This window comes from Mchenga conophoros, linkage group LG22, assembly GCF_057382185.1.
Source record: "Mchenga conophoros isolate Kocher_MC1m ecotype Shallow Benthic linkage group LG22, M_conophoros_male_GT1.1, whole genome shotgun sequence".
NCBI lineage: Eukaryota > Metazoa > Chordata > Actinopteri > Cichliformes > Cichlidae > Mchenga > Mchenga conophoros.
In genome coordinates this window covers 19,514,115-19,534,250 of record NC_140546.1, presented here as the reverse complement: position 1 = coordinate 19,534,250, position 20,136 = coordinate 19,514,115, and the positions used below count along the sequence as shown (strand labels likewise).

General features: G+C 39.9%; 3 protein-coding genes across 6 annotated transcripts in view; 1 reads left to right on the top strand and 2 right to left on the bottom strand.

The window, feature by feature from the left end:
• Positions 1 to 33: 33 nt before the first annotated feature.
• Positions 34 to 9,270, bottom strand: mapk15 (mitogen-activated protein kinase 15). The gene is made up of 15 exons (XM_085261829.1): positions 8,936 to 9,270; positions 8,671 to 8,822; positions 7,022 to 7,120; positions 6,354 to 6,383; positions 5,768 to 5,858; positions 5,228 to 5,358; positions 4,696 to 4,859; positions 4,445 to 4,584; positions 4,298 to 4,355; positions 3,759 to 3,896; positions 3,444 to 3,549; positions 1,749 to 2,076; positions 1,440 to 1,570; positions 1,171 to 1,323; positions 34 to 979 (listed from the first exon to the last, which is right to left on the bottom strand). Exons 2-15 carry the CDS (start codon positions 8,767 to 8,769, stop codon positions 785 to 787), a joined length of 1,863 nt encoding a protein of 620 aa, XP_085117955.1. The 5' UTR covers positions 8,770 to 8,822; positions 8,936 to 9,270; the 3' UTR covers positions 34 to 784.
• Positions 9,271 to 11,424: 2,154 nt separating this feature from the next.
• On the bottom strand, positions 11,425 to 13,285 carry LOC146549327 (uncharacterized). 2 transcript variants are annotated; one of them, XM_085262179.1, is made up of 5 exons: positions 12,985 to 13,285; positions 12,619 to 12,795; positions 12,418 to 12,477; positions 12,254 to 12,322; positions 11,425 to 12,138 (listed from the first exon to the last, which is right to left on the bottom strand). In XM_085262179.1, the coding sequence occupies exons 1-5, from the start codon at positions 13,061 to 13,063 to the stop codon at positions 12,035 to 12,037; spliced, it is 489 nt and encodes a 162-aa protein (XP_085118305.1). In that variant the 5' UTR covers positions 13,064 to 13,285; the 3' UTR covers positions 11,425 to 12,034. The 2 variants fall into 2 exon arrangements, with proteins under 2 accessions (XP_085118305.1, XP_085118304.1); XM_085262178.1 differs by having other exon boundaries at positions 12,619 to 12,798; positions 12,985 to 13,278.
• Positions 12,661 to 20,136, top strand: part of stmnd1 (stathmin domain containing 1) — a 35,383-nt gene continuing 27,907 nt past the window's right edge. For 2 of the 3 annotated variants that reach the window (XM_085262175.1, XM_085262174.1), the window contains exon 1: positions 12,661 to 12,800. The gene's annotated coding sequence lies outside the window, so the exon portion shown is untranslated. The remainder of the gene's footprint in view (positions 12,801 to 20,136) is intronic. The other variant, XM_085262176.1, reaches the window with a different exon arrangement.

Genomic DNA, 20,136 nt, shown 5'->3' with positions numbered 1-20,136 from the left:
AAAACTGGGAGGAGAAGAAATGTGTAAAAAACAATGTTTACTTTGTTTTTTCTTTACATGGCTGTTCTTTTACAGAGACACTGAGAGTCTGAGTTCTTCCACCTGAAATTGTTCATAGACATTTAAGTGATTCAGTGTTAAACATTATAAAATTCTGTACACATCAGAACAACAAGTAGAATTCTTGCTGGTATGTTCACAAATGAAAAATAATCACTTATTAGATATAATGAATTCACCAAACCATCTATTTGCATATTTTACATGTATCTGCAAGTATTCTGCACCCAAACCACTGGTTCAATGTTCCTAATGTAGTATTAAAACATTAAGCCTCTAGACCAGAGTCAACATGAGACACCAGGGCTTATTTTAAACCGACAGACGCTCCTGAGACAAATGCTCAAACTTACTATTTAGCATATGCACTTTAATACAGAGCCTCTCTACAGACAGACAGGCTAATCCAGCCTTCTAAGAAAAGGTTTCCAAGTTTTTTTTAAAAAAATACACACATTTACATATATTCATACATTGGTATTAACGCCTAGAATTGATATATATATATATATATATATATATATATATATATATATATAGTCACAGACAGTGAATAAATTCATGTATCCATGGGTAAAATCTAAATGTAACATAAGAGATGTTTGTTTGATCTGCCTTTCAGAATCGTTTCTAGTCCTAGTCTGAAGGAGATCAAAGCAAACTTTGTTGTGTGTTTAAACACATGTGGCACCGGACCCCTATGTAACTGCAGGTATGACAGCAGTCACTGGTTGCAAGGGCGGCCCTGAAGAAGACTGTCCAGTCCAGTCTTGTTGATGGTGCCATAGGCCTGCGAATAGCTGCCTAGTTTGGCTCGTGGGTCGCCAGCTGCTGCCACGTTACAGTTAGTCTGAAACACTTTCTTGATGAACCGCGGTGGTGGCCGGGCCTCATGCACCTGAGTGGTGGAGCGATGGTTCTGCATGAGAAGAAGAAAAAATTAAACCTGGTCAGACACACGTGACAGTGACCAAGTTTCTTTTCTTGCCCCTAAAGCCACCAAGCCACCAAGTTTCAAAATCCTCAAAAATGTTTTAAAAGTCACTTCATTTTTTTTAAAATTGCATCTGTTCTTTCATATAATATTTTACATGGATGTAGTGGACTGACCAGACGTGCTGATGTGATGTAAAGCCCAGAAGACAAGGATGTCTCATCTTTGCGTACTAACGGGTTATTCTGGGTGTGGTTTAGGGACGAGGAAAAGGAATGGTTATGGGCCACGGGGGCTGAGCGACCACGCTGCAGAATCTGGTCCATCGACTAGCAGAAGTAGGGTGAGGAGACAGAGAAAAGTACAAATGGTAAGTACAAAAAGAAACAAGGCTTACATCACTAAAGGAAAACAAAGCTGAAGTGGACTGAGGTCTGACGCTTACTACACCAGCGCTGGTGCCCTCTGTTGGTGATGCAACTGCATTACTGTAGCTGCTCTGTCCCACTGGTTTCCTGCTGGCTGTAGTGGATTGGTAGGAATGAGGAGGACCACCTGGACTCCGAACAAAGACATCTGAATGAAGAAAACAAGAGTTTGAGGCAGTATAAACACAGCTGTTGTACTGTGCTCATTAAATACCTGACTTTCTGATGGCTTAATAATTATGCTTTTCAGGAATTTTCAAACCCCACCATTTTTTAAACAAAAAGACAGGTTTCATATTTTACACCAAAAAAATAAACTCTCATACTTGGGGCATGTGTGATGGGGTTATATGTAAGTTTTCCTATGCCAGGGCCAGCTAGAGGGCTCGTCTTCTCTGCTGCAGGTGGGGTGGATGCATTCACCGCCTCGGTTTTGCCAACTCCTGTACATGGAGGCGCATGGGTCGTCTCGTCAGTTTTTTCAGGTTTTGGTTTTCTTTCATCATCACCATCTCTGATGCTGTTTGCAGCCACTTGGCTCTTCACTCCTTTATCACACTTCACACTGGGCTTCTCACTGCTGCTGACACAGCTTCCTTCCTTTGGCTGGATCAACCTCAACATCCCTTGGTTAGTTCTCCTCTCCAGTATCATCTGCAGGTTAAAAAAAGATACAGACTCTAGCATTTTTAACTAGTTTGATTAACTTCCAGTTGTCTCATTTGTATAGAAAATTCAGAGACCATGAATGTTCAAGCATGATCACACAGGTATTGTTTTAAAGCTACCTTGTGTGTCCAATGAAGCACTGAAAAGCCACCTTTTGTTTTTAAACTGTGGAACAGTCTGCCTTTTGTTATCAAATGATGACTTCTTGAAAGAGATAAGCACAGTGAACCCAATTCAACGCATTCTTTATAATGACCAGCAGAGACCGGAACATTGGAATAATTGTATAATTGCAGTAGATGTATTGAATTATACTGAAACTGAAGTAAAGCCAGATGTTTCAGAAGTTGCCTTGGAATCTTTCGGTTTTCAAAATCTCTTCAGCATTAAAGTAATGCAGTGAAAACAAATATGGATTAAAACAGCTCTTGTATTGCTGCCACAGTGTAACTCAGGTTAATGCAGTAACCTGAACCTGACCATCACAGAGGTTGAGGCAGCACTCCTTTGAAAGTGTTTTTCTGTGTTTTTCAAAACTGTCAAAAGTCCGTTTATTAAAGTGAGCAGATTCGAGCTTTGAGAGCAGAGTTACCCCTGAGAGCATGAACCTGCTGCATCGCTCACACACCAGAAACTCTCCTGTGTGTGAAGGCTTCGTTGTGCTGTTGAATTTACATGTGAGTAAATTCATCTTGCAAGTGGCAATGAACACCTCCGCTCGCGAAAGTAAATTATTTCCTCCTGATTACATTTTTTTTACTGCACGCAGCTTTTGACATAAATATAATTCCATAGTTGTGTCTTAAGGCCTAACCATGAATAAGATCTCCAAATTCAATGTGCCACAAAGTCCTCTGTACATTTCATCAGCTGCATTTGTTTACATGCAGCAATGTTAATATGTATCATGCCTGCTTTATAAATAAATATAATACAACTCATGATCCGACTGAAAATGCTCAGCTTGAGGATTTCGCTTGGGACTAAATTCACTAATTGTGTGATGGCACAGTAACTATGTCCATCTTTTATATACAGTCTATGTCTTAATATTTAGAAAAGCAAGCTGAAAGCCCTAAATTCTTAATTTGGAACAACGTTACAGCACATTCTTATGCTGTGAGGGATTTCATTTGTTCTTGACTCATTTTTTGAAATGTATTTCTAAATTTTGAAACTGTATTGTTTTCTTACATTTGCTTCTTTCGGTCTTGCTATGTGAAGCAGGCAGAGTTGCATGTTTGTGTGAAGGGTCCTACAGCCTACAGAGCTTTTTCAGTAGTTTTTTGTAGTATACCTCAAAGTAATCTGATGTACTCAGTACTCAAACTCAGTTATAAGTCACACTGTACCTCATATAGTTTGTTGCGGTATTGAACCACAGATAGCTGGATGTCATCATCCACTGGCAGCACTACGTCGTAGTTCAGTGTTGGCTCTTTGGCTGGATTGTGAAATCTTCAGAAATGGATAGCACACTTATAAACATATGACAGCACACATGAACATATAATGACAGTAAAATCATAAAAACCATTTACAGATTACAGATTTACCACAAGGGGAATAACACACAAATCTATTCAATCTGACCAACTGAGCAACAAGAAAACAGAATAAAATTTGACCACAGCTCCTAATCCAGGGGCCAGTCTGATCCTTAATACCTGGCTAAGTATGGGTGTTGGAGGGCTTGCTCTGCAGTTAGCCGCTTGTCTGGGTTGAAAACCAAGAAACCCTTCAACAGGTCGAGAGCATCGGGAGGCACAGAAGGCTGAAGAAGATCCTCCAAAGGCACCTGTGGTCTGGTGAAGGATGAACAGATGAAGAAGAAGAATTAACAGGGGTTTATTATAGTGATCTGTCTTTCAGTTTCTGTGGCCTATTTCACCTGCTGTTGCTCAGTTTACTGTTCTGCTGCATCAGTACTTCTGCTCCTTAAGTATTTAATCAGCCTTGCTTCCACTTGTAAGCTCTAATTCTAGTTTTTATGCTGAAGTGGAGGAAATTTGTTAACCTAGCTCTGTGTTAAGAGTGACAAGGTCAGCTGAGGCCACGCATTAACTGTACACACTGTGTACTCACATAAAAATAAAGGGCAAAAAACGCGGGGTTAGTATTTAAGATTACCAGATTCAAACAGACATTTGATGAATAATTTTATGATTTTCACAACATAAATTGCAAACATAAAATATTGTCTTACTTTAGTAACATTCTCTGTATGACAGAGGATCCATATTCTGACTTGATTGCGAGAATATCTGAAAATTAAGGCATATTTAATCAATCCAAAGTAAAAGTAAAATGTCAAGCAGTTAAATACATTTAATCTGGACTTTTGTGAAGCCACCTTCTGGGCTGGGATGTGGAATGGCACTCATGATCTTCTCTATTTGGTTGATGGTGGATGTCCCAGGGAACAGGGCTTTTCCCAGCAGCATCTCTCCCAGGATACAGCCGAGACTCCACATGTCCACGCCTTTAGTGTACCTTTGGAAAATACGCTGATTATTCAGAAGCACCGCCTAAATTTAACGTTTAGACTCATTTCTGTCAGTGAAAAACAAGCGTTAGCAGCAGACGCTCAACACAGTCGGGTACCTTGTGGATCCCAGCAGGATCTCGGGAGCTCGATACCACCGTGTGGCCACGTACTCCGTCAGTGTAGGATTCCCACTGTCCTCTTGGATCTGGTTGAGCGATCTGGCCAAGCCGAAGTCACACAGCTTGACAACACAGTCAGAGTCCAAGAGCACATTGGACGGCTGTGGGAAACAGACAAGAAAAAACATTCTTACCAAAGAGAATTTTCTCAGGTTTCCAGTGCTTGCTTAAAAGATGAAAATGTGAATATGAATGTTCAGTGAGCAGAAAATGTGGGATGAAAAACTATTTTGTGATGCCAAGGACCATTTTGTGAGGTCAACTCAGCAGAGTTTACTGCACAAACCTGCATAGGATAAGGAAATGCCACAGTTTTACACAGGCCACAAAGAAAAAATAATTAGAACATTAACATGTGACAAGAGCAAAAGTGCACTGTACATGCATGATACAGGCATTCATTTGGGATTTTTCTAATCCAAATAAGAGCATGCTTCTCACATTCTCACATCTGTTCCATCTGCTGTACCTTTTGGTCCCGGTGGATAACATTTCCTGAATGCAGGTATTTCGTGGCTTTGAGGAGCTGGTACATCACGTAACGTTTATGGATGTCTTTCAGTAGGGTGCCTTTCTTTATCACTGCATGCAGGTCAGTATCTGGTACAAAAGCAGAAACAGGAAAAAACCTGTTATGGGTGTTTATGTAATGATCCAATTCTAAATAATCATTAGTTATAAAGATAACCATCTACGGTGTTGTTGAACATACAAATCCTCTATGAAATCACACACGCTAATTTTAATGCAACGGCATGGCTGAAATCAAATGAAATGTAAGCAGTGGGAGTCTGCACTGTAATGCTGCAGTACTGTCAAGGATTAGACTGCATAGACAGGGAGGGCAGTCTGTGGACTCAGCAGTAAGACAGCACAGCCGGCCAAGAGAAGCAGAAGCCCACACACACACACACCTTTTCAGTGCCAGGTTAAGCTACTAAGAGCCCCCGGGGCCTTCCTCATGCTGCTGTGTTACAAGTTCAGATGATGAGCTGGGCTTTACACTCACCCATATATTCAAAGATGAGGTAAATGTCTTTATCGTTCTGTGCTCTGATGACATTTAGAAGCTTAACGATGTTGGGGTGGCCTCCAAACTCCTGCACACAAAAAGAAAAGGTAAACATGCTTACTCTCAAACACAAAACTCACACTCTGGCTACTGTTTGACCAGTAATAACTGGCAATGGTTTTGTGACAAGGTTGTGCAAACAGCAGGGGAAGGTCACATGAAGGTAGGTCAGCAGATAAGGAGGGAAACATTTATGTGATTTATAAAAACAACATGGAAAAACACATTCCCTGTTTACTTATTTTGATATTTCAAAAAGAATTCACAAGGATTCTTAAGAATATTATATATATGCAACAGTTTTGTGGAGTACTAACAGACTGAACATGTCACTGGTCGAGTTGTAGAATATTATTAAATTCAACTAAAGGTAATTTACATGTAGAGAGATCCAGTACAGTCGGTGAGACTGAGACTGACATTATCGTTGTTTCAGTCTTCATAAATGGAACTAAAAGACATGACAGTGATTTGGAAAAGTGTTAAGATTATTTGACAGGAACATAATAAATACTTTGGTTACCTGGAGGAACATGATTTCTCTGAACGTTCGCTGTAAAAAGAAAAAAGAAGACACTGAGGTCATGATCAGGAAATATGCAGCTGTAAATCAGGTGCACACAAGCCACCTGTCCTATGCAAACACTTACTAAACTTGTCTTTAAACAGATAAAGGAGGAAATTAATACCATGTAATACCCAGGATGAGATACAAGCAAAATGTAAGAAGTGGCATGACAATCGTGAAGCAAGTAGAGCTGCTTCTACTTTTGCTTTAACAATTTATTCAAATGATTGCTTTTCAGTCAAAATGAAGTGGACATTTGAAAGACTGCAAGCAGGAAATGCTTAATTTCAAGTACTTAAAAAGAAAATTATGGAAAAATAAGAAGCCGCTTTTAGGCCCAAGGGGTCATGCTGACAGAGTTCTTTCATTTGTTACAGCAGCATTTTTTTTATTGTGTCCTGAAAACGAGATTATTGAAATTCCACTTCTTTTTCTTATATTAACATATCTCGGGGATTAAATGTGTAGCTACACTTCTTACACGCACAAAAAGGGGAGTCTCACTGTTTAGGCCACTCAGGATCAAAGTGAGCTGTATCTGGCCCATGGTGTAAAATGAACTTGACATCCCTGCTTTAGAACAACAGCATTGTTCCACTTACTGCAGATCACATGGTACACACCTGGGCATCTGTCCTGTTTCTGAAGGCATCAAAGATCTTTTTCACAGCCACAATCTCGCCAGTCTGTCTGTCAACTGCTTTCCAGACAATGCCGTAGGCCTGAGGCAAACACAAAACGCAAGTAACACGTCACCAGGATGCTTCTTGTACCTACAGGATTGGGCTTATATCCTGTGCAAGATTTTAACTATAAAAATCAAAATATGAGAATACTGGCATCTGAGTTCAGTTAGGACCACTGTAAGTCAAAATGATAACTTATTCCTGCAGATTTAAGTAACTATAAATTATTCCCATCTGCACTGTGGACTTGCTCTCCCCACAGCTCCATGTGCATACATGGAAAATAAAAGACGGAAAGAGCATCAGCAAGAACCCAGCAAAGAAGAAAGATTCTGAGTGGATGTGGTTTGGAAAGCAGTTTGCAGATGTGCAGCTATAGTGGGCAGGGTAATGCAGCTTTACTGCCCTTATGAGTCTTACCAGTAGGATACAGCGAACTAACCCTGCCTGACATCATACATTTAAGTAGTTCTTCTACCAGCAGCTAATCCTATATTCATTAATAATTTTGATTTTTGCATGTATTTAAAACCAGCTAATATGCTGTTTATGTAGAGTCACAAACTGTGTATTATTCCTGCTGGACTAATCTTCACTCCATCAAGAATACAAATCCACTATATGCACCATGTAAAAAAAACTCTTGATCTCTATATTGAATAAAACATGGATGACATGAGCTCTTTGACTTCAGTGATAGCAGGGTGTGAGCAGCGTAGTGAAGCCAAGCATAACAGAGGCAGCAGTGAGGCAGGAGATTATAATACACTCTAATGATACGTGGAGGAAAGAGCACTGGGGATGTGTTTTCTTTTTTCTTCTTCTTCTTCTTCTTCTTTTAATCAAACAGCTGCAGAAAAACAGACCTATATAATACACTGACATTTTTTAAACCTGGTATTTGAAGCTATATTTAAAATAAAATAAAATACATCCACATTATGATTTTTGAATGCATCTGAAGTCATCTGATCAGAGCTGTTCAGCATCACAGTGCAGGTGTAGGATGCTGCCTAGGTGCAACAGGTTGAACAGCTGTGGGTAACATGAGTCAAAGCCACCCTCAGCATGTCCAGCCAGTTATGTGGTTTCTACGTGGCAGCTATCAGCTGGCTATTTAGAAGCAGAGCAACAACTTGATAATCTCCTGGGGCAAACGGTGGAAAGAAACCGGGCTGTTTTTAGAACTGTGGAAACTACTGGAGACAAAGAAAAACAAAAACAAAAGGGATCTGGACTCTAAAGAGAACAAGTGTCCTCACACACCAGCTGATCTGCAAAGAAAGAGTTTATTTTCTTGCTGCCAAAGTAAATAAACCTCTTGCTTAAAACACTGGTATCCACTGAGAACTGTAAGTCTGGAGAATTTCAGGAATTTAAAGGCTTAAGTGCAGAGGAAACTTTAACTGAATTACTGCACATGAAGGCAGAAGAGTTAGAGACTGCAAAAGAAAAAGAAGACTGCAGTGAAACTGTTTTTTTTTTCGGTTTGCTCAAACAGCAACTTGGAGTTTCGTTAGTAACTGTACAGCCTGAGCAAACAAGTTCATTTCCACTAAATTAAAAAGAGAGAAAAAGTTGCTCACCCCTTTTCCAAGTCTCTTCTTGATGTCATACTTCAGAGAAATGTGCTCTTCCACATCGGAGATGTTTGCTGATTCATATTTTTTGCTCATTTTTTCCATTCACTTCGTGCTCGTGCTCATTCAGTAATCATCACCAGGCTCTTTGATCACTCCTGGAAGAGATCAGGAGACTCTGAAAGCTGGCAGTCTGGTGGCGATGGCCGAATGAATCAGGAGTGCATCGTGCAATATTTCCATAACAATCAATAATTGGAAAGAATCTTACGTTAACAGGCGGATCTCTCTGCAGTGCAGGATCTTGGATCTCACCTGGCAACCCTCATGCGACCATATGAGTCATACCCCGCGTCACTTATCAGTCGAGAGGCGGAACAGTTTTTACCTCCATTTAGCGCCTGAAAATTACACCTGATTCAGCCTGTGCTGTGCAGTATCTCTTGTTATTTATCAAGGTGAGCTCCCACTGCTCTCTGCCTCTACTCTCAAAGGTCCTGCAGGAAACACACGGGCCAGTTTTGTCTTTATTTGTTGTCCTGACAACGAATACGCTACTGCTCGCAGGTCTTAAAGTGACCGCCGCACATGCGCCGCCCGCATCGCTGCTGTAAATGTGCTGTGAGATAATCAAATTGTGCAATAGATTACCAATTACCAAAACCAATAGCGATACTTTTAACGGCAGCTTATGTAGGGGAGAACAGGGCCTCACAATTTATGAGATGACTGAGTCATTTATTGCCATTGAGTTCCCCGACCAGGCCGATGCGGTGAAAGAGCTGAACCACCAGACACTGTAAAAGCATGGTTCTCACTTTGCAGGATGATTAGTTAACACAACAAAGCACACCTTTAGGCTTTTCATGTATTTTGACCTTAAATGTGTCTTTCTCTAAGGCACTTTGGTTCCACTTCTGTTTTTTAAATGTGCAGGTGACCCTGAATCCACCCTCATTATGATGGAATCAGGCATCACCAACGTGTTTATATACCACTCTTCATTTAATTCTGGGTTATTATTCATCTCTGGCTCTGCATGTCTTTGCCTGTCTCCCGCCCCTCACCCCCAACCCGTGACGGTAGATCGTTGCCCTTCCCTTAGCCTGGTTCTGCCACAAGGTTCTTCTTGATGGAAGGGAGTTTTTCCTTCCCATTGTTGCTAAAGAGCTTGCTCATCGGGGTCGTATATTATTGGAGCTTTATATTAAGCACCTTGAGGCAACCGTTCTTGTGATTTGGTGCAATATAAATAACATTTAATTGAAAAAAAAAAAAACATCAGCAGAACCCGGCACAGAATATAACAGATTAAATGAGAGACAGAATGTGGAGAGGAGTTTGCAGATGTGCATCTACAGTGGCAGGCTAAAATAGCAACTTAAATAGCACTGCCTATATTATTCTCACCTGTTGGATACAGAGAAGCTGATCTGCAGTTGAGCCTGACTTCATGGCCTGTCTGAACTACACTGCCTGGCTGCCTACCCCTCCCTGAGTCTTGTTCTGTCAGAGGTTTCTTCGTGTTAAAAGGGAGTTTTTCCTTGGTGACAAGGACAGTATACTGGTCATTTAGATCTGAAATGACCAGCGGTAGCTGTAGCAATCACTCATTTCTATGCTGCCACCCTTTATAGTTAGGACCTGGAGCTCCTAAACAGCTGATAATTCTGGAACACAAATTGGACAAAGATTCTCACATCATGGAGGTGGAGCAGGAGTTCCAGGCTTTTCTGTCTGACCACGATACCACTGTGGTCCTCACAAACAAGGCCAGACTTCAAAAAGAGACGGGCAGCTCCAGCTCTCCACAGTTAGGTAGAGTGCATTAGACTCTACTGCCACCTGTGGTCTTTACCAAGTGGCGTTTCGTTGCAACTGATGTTGACTTGTTTGAATTTTCTATTTATTTATTTATTTATTTATTTATTTATTTATTTATTTATTTATTGTTTAGATTAAACGTCCTTGAAATTTTTTCATGATCAAAACAAAGTCAGACCACATTAGTTTTGATATTTTTGCACAATAGAGTTCTATTCCTGCACAAATTGGATTCGAGCATTTAAGGTATTCATGAAAATATGTATACACACACACACACACACACACACACACACACACACATATATATATATATATATATATATATATATATATATATACATACATACACACACACACACACACACACAAATTATAGGTATTATTGTCCCTTTAAAAGTTATTCAGCAGTTCTAAGGGACTGGTGGAGATATGATATTTGACATATGACCCATCTGAATGACTTCCAGCAAGTCTGAAGCAGAAATATTGTTTCAGTGACAAGATATAGTCCACAATCACTTTTTGGCAGGTCGAAAATGGCATATTATGGGTATTAATGTTCTTTTAAAAGTTATTCAGCAGTTCTTGGAGAGTGTTTGGGATATAATATGTCACATGTAACCCTTCTGGATGATATCCAACAATTTTGAAGCAGAAACATTGTTTCAGTGACAAGATATAGGTGGCAATCACTTTTTGGCAGGCTGAAAATTGCATATTGTCAGTTTTATTGTTCCCTTAATGGTAATTTAGCCGTTCTGAGGGATTGTTTGAGATGTAATATTTGACATATAACCCTTCTGAATGACATCCACCAAGTTTGAAGCAGAAATAGTATCTCAGTGACGAGTTATGCCACAATCACTTTTTGGTAGCGCTAAAATGCCATGTTCTCAGTCGTTATTCTGAACAAACAAGAAAGAGTCATGGTGATACTGGCACAAACGGTCTTTATTGTTTTAACTACTATTCGACAGTCTTATAACAAATATGAACAACGAGAGTAGACATACTAAACCTGTAGGCATTAATTATTCCATCGTGATGCGTGTAGTCATTCGTGACTGCGCTACACACCGAAAGCAACGTTCTGAAAAGCGTCATAATTCAGTTACAAGAAACGTTGAAGTTTCATAAATGCATACCTTTGCCTAATAACAAAGGCATAAATGTGTTTGTTTGCCCCCCCCGCCCGTTATATCAGTTGCACGGAAGTAGCTGGCAACGCAAGTAATCCGGGCGCTACAGCTTTAAGCAGCTGCGCGCGCTCCCGCGGACGGCAATCAGTTTCTGGCAGACAATCACTTTTTGGCACAACACCGGCACGCCGTTCGTTTTCAATGTTTTGAAGCAGGGCTTGCAAAGCGTTTTCTAAAGGCTGTAGGGGGTCGATCGGTGGGGCTATATGATCAACGTCTCTGTTCAATTCTGCCACGGCTTCCAACAAAGCGTCAGGAATGCTGCGTTCTTCCGACATGATTTTCTTTATTTCTTAATTCACAGACGTTTACATGTGTATGCTTTTACTTTGCATCCCTTTACTTTACAGATCATTGTGTCGATATATTGATGCATATGCACAGACTGTTATGGCGTACATGAAAGCGAGGTCATCCAGGATTCTCTTCTTATGACGTAGCCGTCGACCTGTAAGAAAAGACAGACAGAATGTATTTTTAAAACATACATTTTTTATAGAGCGGAGAAGTTTATTAATACAACATAATTATTTATTAGGGTCGATTCATCCCCCGTCAATTACCTCTCAGTCTCCTGAGAGGAGGAGGAGCTCTGGACGGTTCCTCCTCCGCCTGATTTTCTGTATCGGTCTCTGTCGAGAAATAAAACAGAAGAGAGAAAAGTTTTAAGAAAACAAATTGTGTCTCTCCTCCTTCCTATTTTTGAGAATGAAAAACTTTTATTTACCTCGCTCCTCCATCCGATTGTCTGTAGCGGGGGTTTGAATAGGTATATTCTCAATCTCGGCTGTCGAGAAATAAAACAAAAAGAAAAAGATTTAAAAAAAAAAAACAACTTTCTAGCACACTTTATACCACTCCAAGTCGGGAGGGGCGGTATAGCATACTCGGCTTTTCGAATACGTTATTTTGTAGAAAAATTGATTACCTTCGGTTTTAAAACTTATTTCTCCGCAGTTCTCCTGGTATGCGGAGACGAAAATAACGTCGTCTTCTTGTTCTTCTTTTCGCTGCGGCGGCGGCGGAGGTTCTGCGGGGAGGATGGCGTCTAAATCGCCTCGGAAAACGGCCGGATTTATGCTGCTACTCACCGCGCTATCGATAGCTTCTGTAAGTAACAGAGTTTCGTTAAAAAAGTCTATCTAAACTTATTTAAAAAATGATATATACTTATTTAATCGCACCGTAGTCCACTTGCGTGAAATCATTGATGTAGAAATCAAAAAGAAAGTAATCAAATTATTGACATCTCTGTTGATATATAATTTAAAGTCGTAAAGAAAAAAAGACTTACCGGGGTGAGGTACGAATACTTCTGGCGAGATGGCCCTGGCGCTCTGATCGGCGGTGTTGTTTGAACGGAATGCTGACATAATATTCTCGGATGCTTCCTCGCGATTGGTAGAACTGTCACAGTAGGGTTTGAGCAGATAACGGCTCTTTTAACTCCCCTCTCTCATTTTATCCTCGTCTAGCGAGGCATCTGTTTTTTCGCTGCATCTGTATTGTCAGTTAGAGAGGGGGGTTTTTTCTTCTCATCCTTCGGGTCTCTGTTTTGTGTGTGTGTGTGTGCGCGCAGTCGGGAGAGTTGGGGTGTCCAATTTCCTTTTTTGGGAGGGCTGTCTGTTTTCCACATTCTGCAACGGTAAAATACGACTTAGAGGCGAATATTTGTTTTACTTTATGGGCAACAGTTGTTCTTGCTCGCCTCCTGTTGACAAAACTGACCTCATGGTTTAAACTCGACTCTGAGAAAAAAAAACTCTTTCCCACAGAGGGGGGTGCTTTAATAAACTTATTCGAATATGAGCTTTTTTTTCCCACTAAGGCTTATTTTATGGGGAGATGTACGAAATTATTTACCGGGTTACAAGCAATGATAATATCGGCTGTTGACTCCTCAGCGTCATCATTTTCATTTTCTGTCTATTGAGAAAACCCATTGTAAAAGTAATGAAGAAAAAAACTCTACCGCTGTCTCATTCCTCCTTGACCCGCGGTGTGTGTGTGTGTGTGTGTGTGAGAAACAAGATCGCCTGTCACGGCAATTATGGTTTGTTTTTCAGTCCCTTGTAAAAGGGACTCTCAAAAGGAAAAGTAGTATTCAAAGAAAAGTATTCACTAAGGGATATTTATTCATTTTTACACGGGAGAGAGATAATCCCATACAGTTTATGACAAAATTTAATCCGAAGTGATTGATGGCCCTAATCACGACCTTTTGACCTCCCCCCCCTCCCCCCCCGGAAGTGTGTAATGAGCGTGACGAATCGCATCCGGAGAAGGGGGGGGGGGGGGGGGGGTGAACCCCGGAAGCGCGCCATCTGTTGTTGGGAAAAAAAAGTTTTTAGAGGAAGGGTCTGCAGCAGGGGAGGAGAATAAAAAGCAGAGAGGAGGAGTCCGTCACAATTTCTAAATCACAGACACACAGGATGGATTTCCTTCTGCAGCCCAGCAGCGCTCCTGTGTCCGATGAGATCTGCTCTCCCAAAGAAGAAGGCTTTGAATATGACATATTCAAATACAGCATATTTACTATGGAAGGCCTCGATCCTACCGGAAATACTCCGGAAGTGTCTAGTCATTTTCAGACCTGATGCGTCATGTTCCCTAAGCACAGCGGTGATGCAGCAGATGATTCTGTGATGTATAGAGAGACAGAGCGGCAGCTAGTTTTCCGCAAACTCATAGTCTGAATTCTGTTTCAATATTATGACAATTTTCTCTGTTTTTTTTTACAATAGCGGGTGTAATTTTACTTTCTTAAGCTGCACCGGCGTTTGTAATGGAAATAAAGAGTGACTTCCTGTAGAGATTTCAATAGTATTTTATTTTCCTATAATACAGACGCTGTAAAAAACCTTTAAGATACACCATAGCTTGTGATGAAAAGAAGAACTTTCTATCCGCTTGTAACCTACAGGCTGCCTATGTGTAAAAAACGAATAAATATCCCTTAGTTAATACTACTTTTCCTTTTGAGAGACTGAAAAACAAACCATAATTGCAGCGACAGGCGATCTTGTTACACACACACACACACACACACACACCCCGCGGGTACTTTTACAATGGGTTTTCTCAATAGATAGAAAATGATGACGTTGAGGAGTCAACAGCCGATATTATCATTGCTTGTAACCCGGTAAATAATTTCGTACATCTCCTCCCCTAAAATAAGCCTTAGCGGAAAAAAAAGCTCATATTCGAATAAGTTTATTAAAGCACCCCCCTCTGTGGGAAAGAGTCAACCATGAGGCGAGTTTTGTCAACAGCAATTGTCCATTTGGTAAAACAAATATCCGTCTCAAAGTCGTATTTTACCGTTGCAGAATGTGGAAAACAGACAGCCCTCACAGGAGGCACCCAGGGGCCCACCTCACACACCATAGTTACAATATTTAAATTTCAACTAAATTTGTAGTAATGATCGGATTTCCTCACTTATCTACACCACACTCCTTGTCCTTGATTTCTTATCGTTTCTTATCGTTCCTCTGTCCCTTAATAGAAACCACATATATAGAAACTATCCTCCCTTTCAGTTGTCTTTTGCACTTCCATATCGCAAAGCAGTTACTGTAGGTTATTTTCTGCTTATGCATTAATGTAATTAATTAACTTATTTATCCTTAAGTAAGGTAATGACTTGAGTTCTAATGCTTTTTGTCTCTTGAGTTAGCTGTCAATGTGGGATTTTTTTCCCCTTTTGTCCAGTTAAAGCTGCCTTTCATTCTTCAACACAGCTTAAACTCTAATAGGTAAGCTTTCTTGTAATTTCTTAGTTCTGCAGGCTTCTTGAAAGACATCCGAGACTCTTCTTTGGATGCTGGCTGCCTTTTGTTTTCTGTCAAGATGATCCCACACTGCTTCGATTATCTTGAGGTTCGAACCCTGGAGAGATCAATCCATGACTGATGCGTTGTTTCATCCAGGCATACTTTGACTACATTGGCAGTATGTTTGCGATCATTGTCGTACTGAAAAATGAAGTTGAAGCCAATCAGACACTACGTGGTATTACATGGTCGATCAAAATCTGGTGGAACTTTTCTACATTCATAATTTGATTAATTTGGATAAGAGCTCCAACAACACTGGCTGAAATCCAGCCTCAAAGCACGGTAGAGTATCCACGCTGTGTTAAAGACGGCTATAGACATTCACTGTTGTATCTCTCTTCGGACCTCTTCCATGCATATTTCAAATTTGGATTCATTACTCCATAAGACATATTACAGCTGATTTCTTTTTCCAGTCAATTTCTTGTGTAATTTGGCACACCTCAGCCTTATTTTTCTCTGTTCTCCTTCCTTAAGAATGGCTTATTAACAGCCACCCTTCCAACTCAGATAACTTTTGATGAGGTTTCATGAAATGTTTACAGCACTTGAGTTACTCGCCACGGCCATCCTAAATGCTAAAAACACTAAACTTTAATTCTAAATTACGTAATTAACGTTAACCAGAAAAAACAAGCCAAAGTCGAAATGTTGCTGAGCTGACCTGTGGTATGCTATGTCTTCTAAAGCACGTATAATGTAAACAGAACTGGTCTTTGCACAGAAGCCTGTGGAGCTTCATAATTAACCTCAGTGTGTGAAGAGGACTCTCCATTTAATAATAGCTGTAATAAAATGTTCTGGCCGACGGTGTTAAACGCTGCACTTGGGTCTAGCAGGGAAGATTTCAACTTTTCAATATGAATGAAGGCTGCAAACTGATTAGATTAATGTCTGATGATCTTTTCTGTGCTTCTTCAAGTTTGTAACACCAAACATATTAAAGGATGATGTAAGGCTCACAGGAAGAGTTTAATTAGACACACATTTACTATTTTTCTTTATACTCTTTCTTTCTTGACATGTTTAATATGATTACTATCAGAGGAGAAAATGAACCTTGTGTAGTCTAAAAACTTTTTTATTTAATCAAACTGTAATGTTGTTGAACTCTGACGGATGTGTCTTTTAATCTTGTCAACAAATCCTTAATCATCTAAATCTGCCATTTATCATCTTGTAAAATGTTCCCTCTGCTTCTGTTGCACATCTCCCCGGACACTCTCTGCTTCACCAGCCCTGTGCAGGTGGTCCAACCCCTGCCTGCCTCCTTAAACTGGGGTGTTTAAATCTCTTTACCTCTGTTGTGAACTTCACACAAAGTTTGTGGTAACAAAATCAAACTGACGAGGATCTCGTTTGAAAAACACACACACTCACGAGACAAAATAAAAACAGACTGCTCAAAGCAAAAGCAGAGCCCTCACAGCTGGTAGTACAAACACAGTGACAACATGCGTATTAGATACCCTCAGTGCCAAAAGCATAAATATGAAAAAATGTGATCACCAAGAATATCCTAAAAATGGCATTGAGGTGCGTGTTACAGTAAAGAAAAAAAAAAAGTAGCCAAATTTTCATCGGAAAATGTTGAATTTTAGTAAAAACAATGCTCTGTAGTTTGATACTGTCGTTACAGACAAAGCAGATGTTTAAAGCCTTTGGACGCACATTTGAAATGCACTCATTCTCCTTATCAGCTGGAAACATTAAAGCCGTAAAATGACTTTTTCAAACGGATAAAAACTATTGAACAGCAGCAATGTTGAGCCTGTTCCAAAATTTGAATGTACATGTGTTGAAGGTGCGGGTCTTGTTGAATTATTAAACATACTTTCTTTAATTTTTCGAGCCACAAAAACAACAACTTTTAATTTTCTTCTGCTTGAGTCTCGGCCTCGGGTAGCTCTACTTATCATTGCTCAGTCAGTCGTCTGTTTGTGCTACTTTTTTTCAAGGAGCAGTGGATTATTGGTAAGGGTGACTTTATGTGTTTAGCTACTTAAGTGGAAGTACTGTGGAAAGTTTTACCTTACATACATAGATCTACCAGTACAGCTTCTGAGGTAACTGTTTACAAAATGTTATAATCTATTCAAAGGTTCTTTGCAATTTTACATTGATAAACATTATCCTTAACACATTTGGCCCACATAAAGTACTATGGCCATCACACGGTCATTTAGAATTGTTTAAATAACTCGTGTCTTAAGTCCTTCCATCAAACAGAAAATTAAAAAAAAAAAAAACATGGTTCACTTTTACATCACAAAATGTTAGAAATATAAGCCGTTCATAACAACCTGAAAGGCTGGGAGTTTAAAATGCAAACCGATGGAAGCAGAAGTAGAAGACTATAATGTCTCAGAGCACACGGTGTCTATTAATGTGTAGACATGTATAAATAAGAGCTTAATAAAGATGCTTAATTTCTTAAGAAATAAACAGGTGGAGTGATCTTTATCAAAAGTGGATGTTGCATCTGTGGCTAAACCCCTGTACCCAAAAAAACTTTAAAAATCTACTGTGTGTGAGGCTGTGTAAGTAAAGCTTGCCCTTCACACCTGCGTGTAATAAACCATTTGTTGGGGGGTTGTGGATTTGGCACCTCAGCATTGTGAAAGTGGGGAAACATGTTTCTGGCTGTGCATAAGATTCCTCCTTACAACTTAGAATCTCAGTTCTAAATGAAATTCAGATGTTTTTTTTTAAGTATGGCTAATGTATTAATTGACTTCTAAGGCACACACACACACACACACACACACACACACACACACACACACACACTCAACTCCACTCACTCACCTGGAGGATCAACACTCAGGCTAATGATGCTGATGTGGTTATTGCTCTGGGGAGTTAGCAGGTGAGCTAAATCATGTGTAACATGTGAATTTCCTGAGTGTGGCATTAATAAAGTCTGTGTCTATGTCAAAGCTGACGTTTAAATTCCTTTTTAAATTTACCAACATTTCTGATTTGCGGTTAAGACTGTGACATGTTTTCACCATTTGAAAGCCAGAAGAGTGATCACTCTTGAAGCCTGGTTGCTGCAGAATACTAGGACTACTAGTACTAGTTCTAGTACTACTGCTACTCCACAAAGCACATTGTTCAGGAATTTCACAAATTTGCTTACGTCTAATGTGTTGGCTTACAGGTAAACTTGTTTTGCAGATGGATAGGTTGAAAACTTCCAGCATCACATAATGTTTTCCGATCAGTAGGTTTGGAGTAAAAAAGAACTGGACATATATTTGTCTTCTTTGGGCTACTTTTATGTCAAGAAAGTTAACTTATTTAGAACTGTGATCAAGGATAACACATAAACCCTTGCAAATGTGATGGTAAAAGAGTCTAACATCTAGGTGTTACATGGTGTTGCAGGTGATAAAGATCCATAAACTACTTCCATTTGTTTAGAGGTGATTGCCAGTTTTGTTGGGATTTTTAGAGATACAGAGATCCTGTTCTGCTTTACTTAAAAAAAAAAAAAGGATTTTCAGAGCTGTTGATATATTAATCAGTGTTCATAGAAACATGGATCAACCCTGTTTTGACAGTGAGAGTGTTACATTGTGACAGTTTCCATAAAAGTCTGCAAATTCTCTGAACAGGTAGCCATGAAGCAGCCATTTTTTTAAAAGATTAATTAAACTTAATATTATTTGTATGGCCATATCACAACAACAGCATAGCCTTAAACCAGGTTTGGAGTAAAGAGAACTGGACATATAGTTTCTTTTTTGGGTTACTTTGAAGTGAAGAAAGTTAACTTGTTTAGAACTGTGATCAAGGATAACACGTAAAACGTTGAACGTTTCAATATAAAAAGTGTACAAACTCCAGAAAAGTGGCAACTGAGGTGGCAAAATTGCAGGCAATTTTCACTTAAGTAGAAGTACAGCTGCTAGTGTCAAAAACACTCGAGTAAAAGCTTGATAAAGTATCGGGTCAGAAATGTGCTCAAATTGAGGAAGTCAAAGTAGTAACCTAACTGAAACTTGTGCTATAATAAAAAAATAAAATAATATTAGTAGATAGGACTACAAACTTAGTCTGGTGGTAAAAGGCACAAAGGCCTCAGGGGGACATTTGGCAGCCAGGGTTAGAGCTCAGACACCTGGAGCCTGGGGGTTGGGGCTAACAACACTGACTGGTAAAAGAATCTAACATCCAAGTGTTACATGGTGTTGCAGGTGACAAAAAGCCATAAACCACTGTTTAGAGGTTGTTGTGGAAGTTTTCCGTTTAATAAAGCCTGCAGACAAGCGATGAGCGGTAGCTACCATTCTTTAATCAAGACAAAGAACAGAAATCAAGCTTGGTGAGGGACTGCCATCGCTGGGGCAGAGGGTGAGCAGAGTCTCTCACTGAGCCTAGCATGGCTCTCAGTTTTGTCTTTCCCGCAAAGAAAGTTTCACACTGCCTTGCTATCTTTTACAGTGGAGAAAAGACAAAAAGACTCTTCCTGTGGAGTTGTCTGCTTCCCCCCAACTTCCTTACCAGACCCCACTATCTGTTAAACTGTTTAAATGGAGTGTGAGGCAGACATGCTAAAACAGTGACCTAAAAGCATTACCAATAAACAATGGGATCAA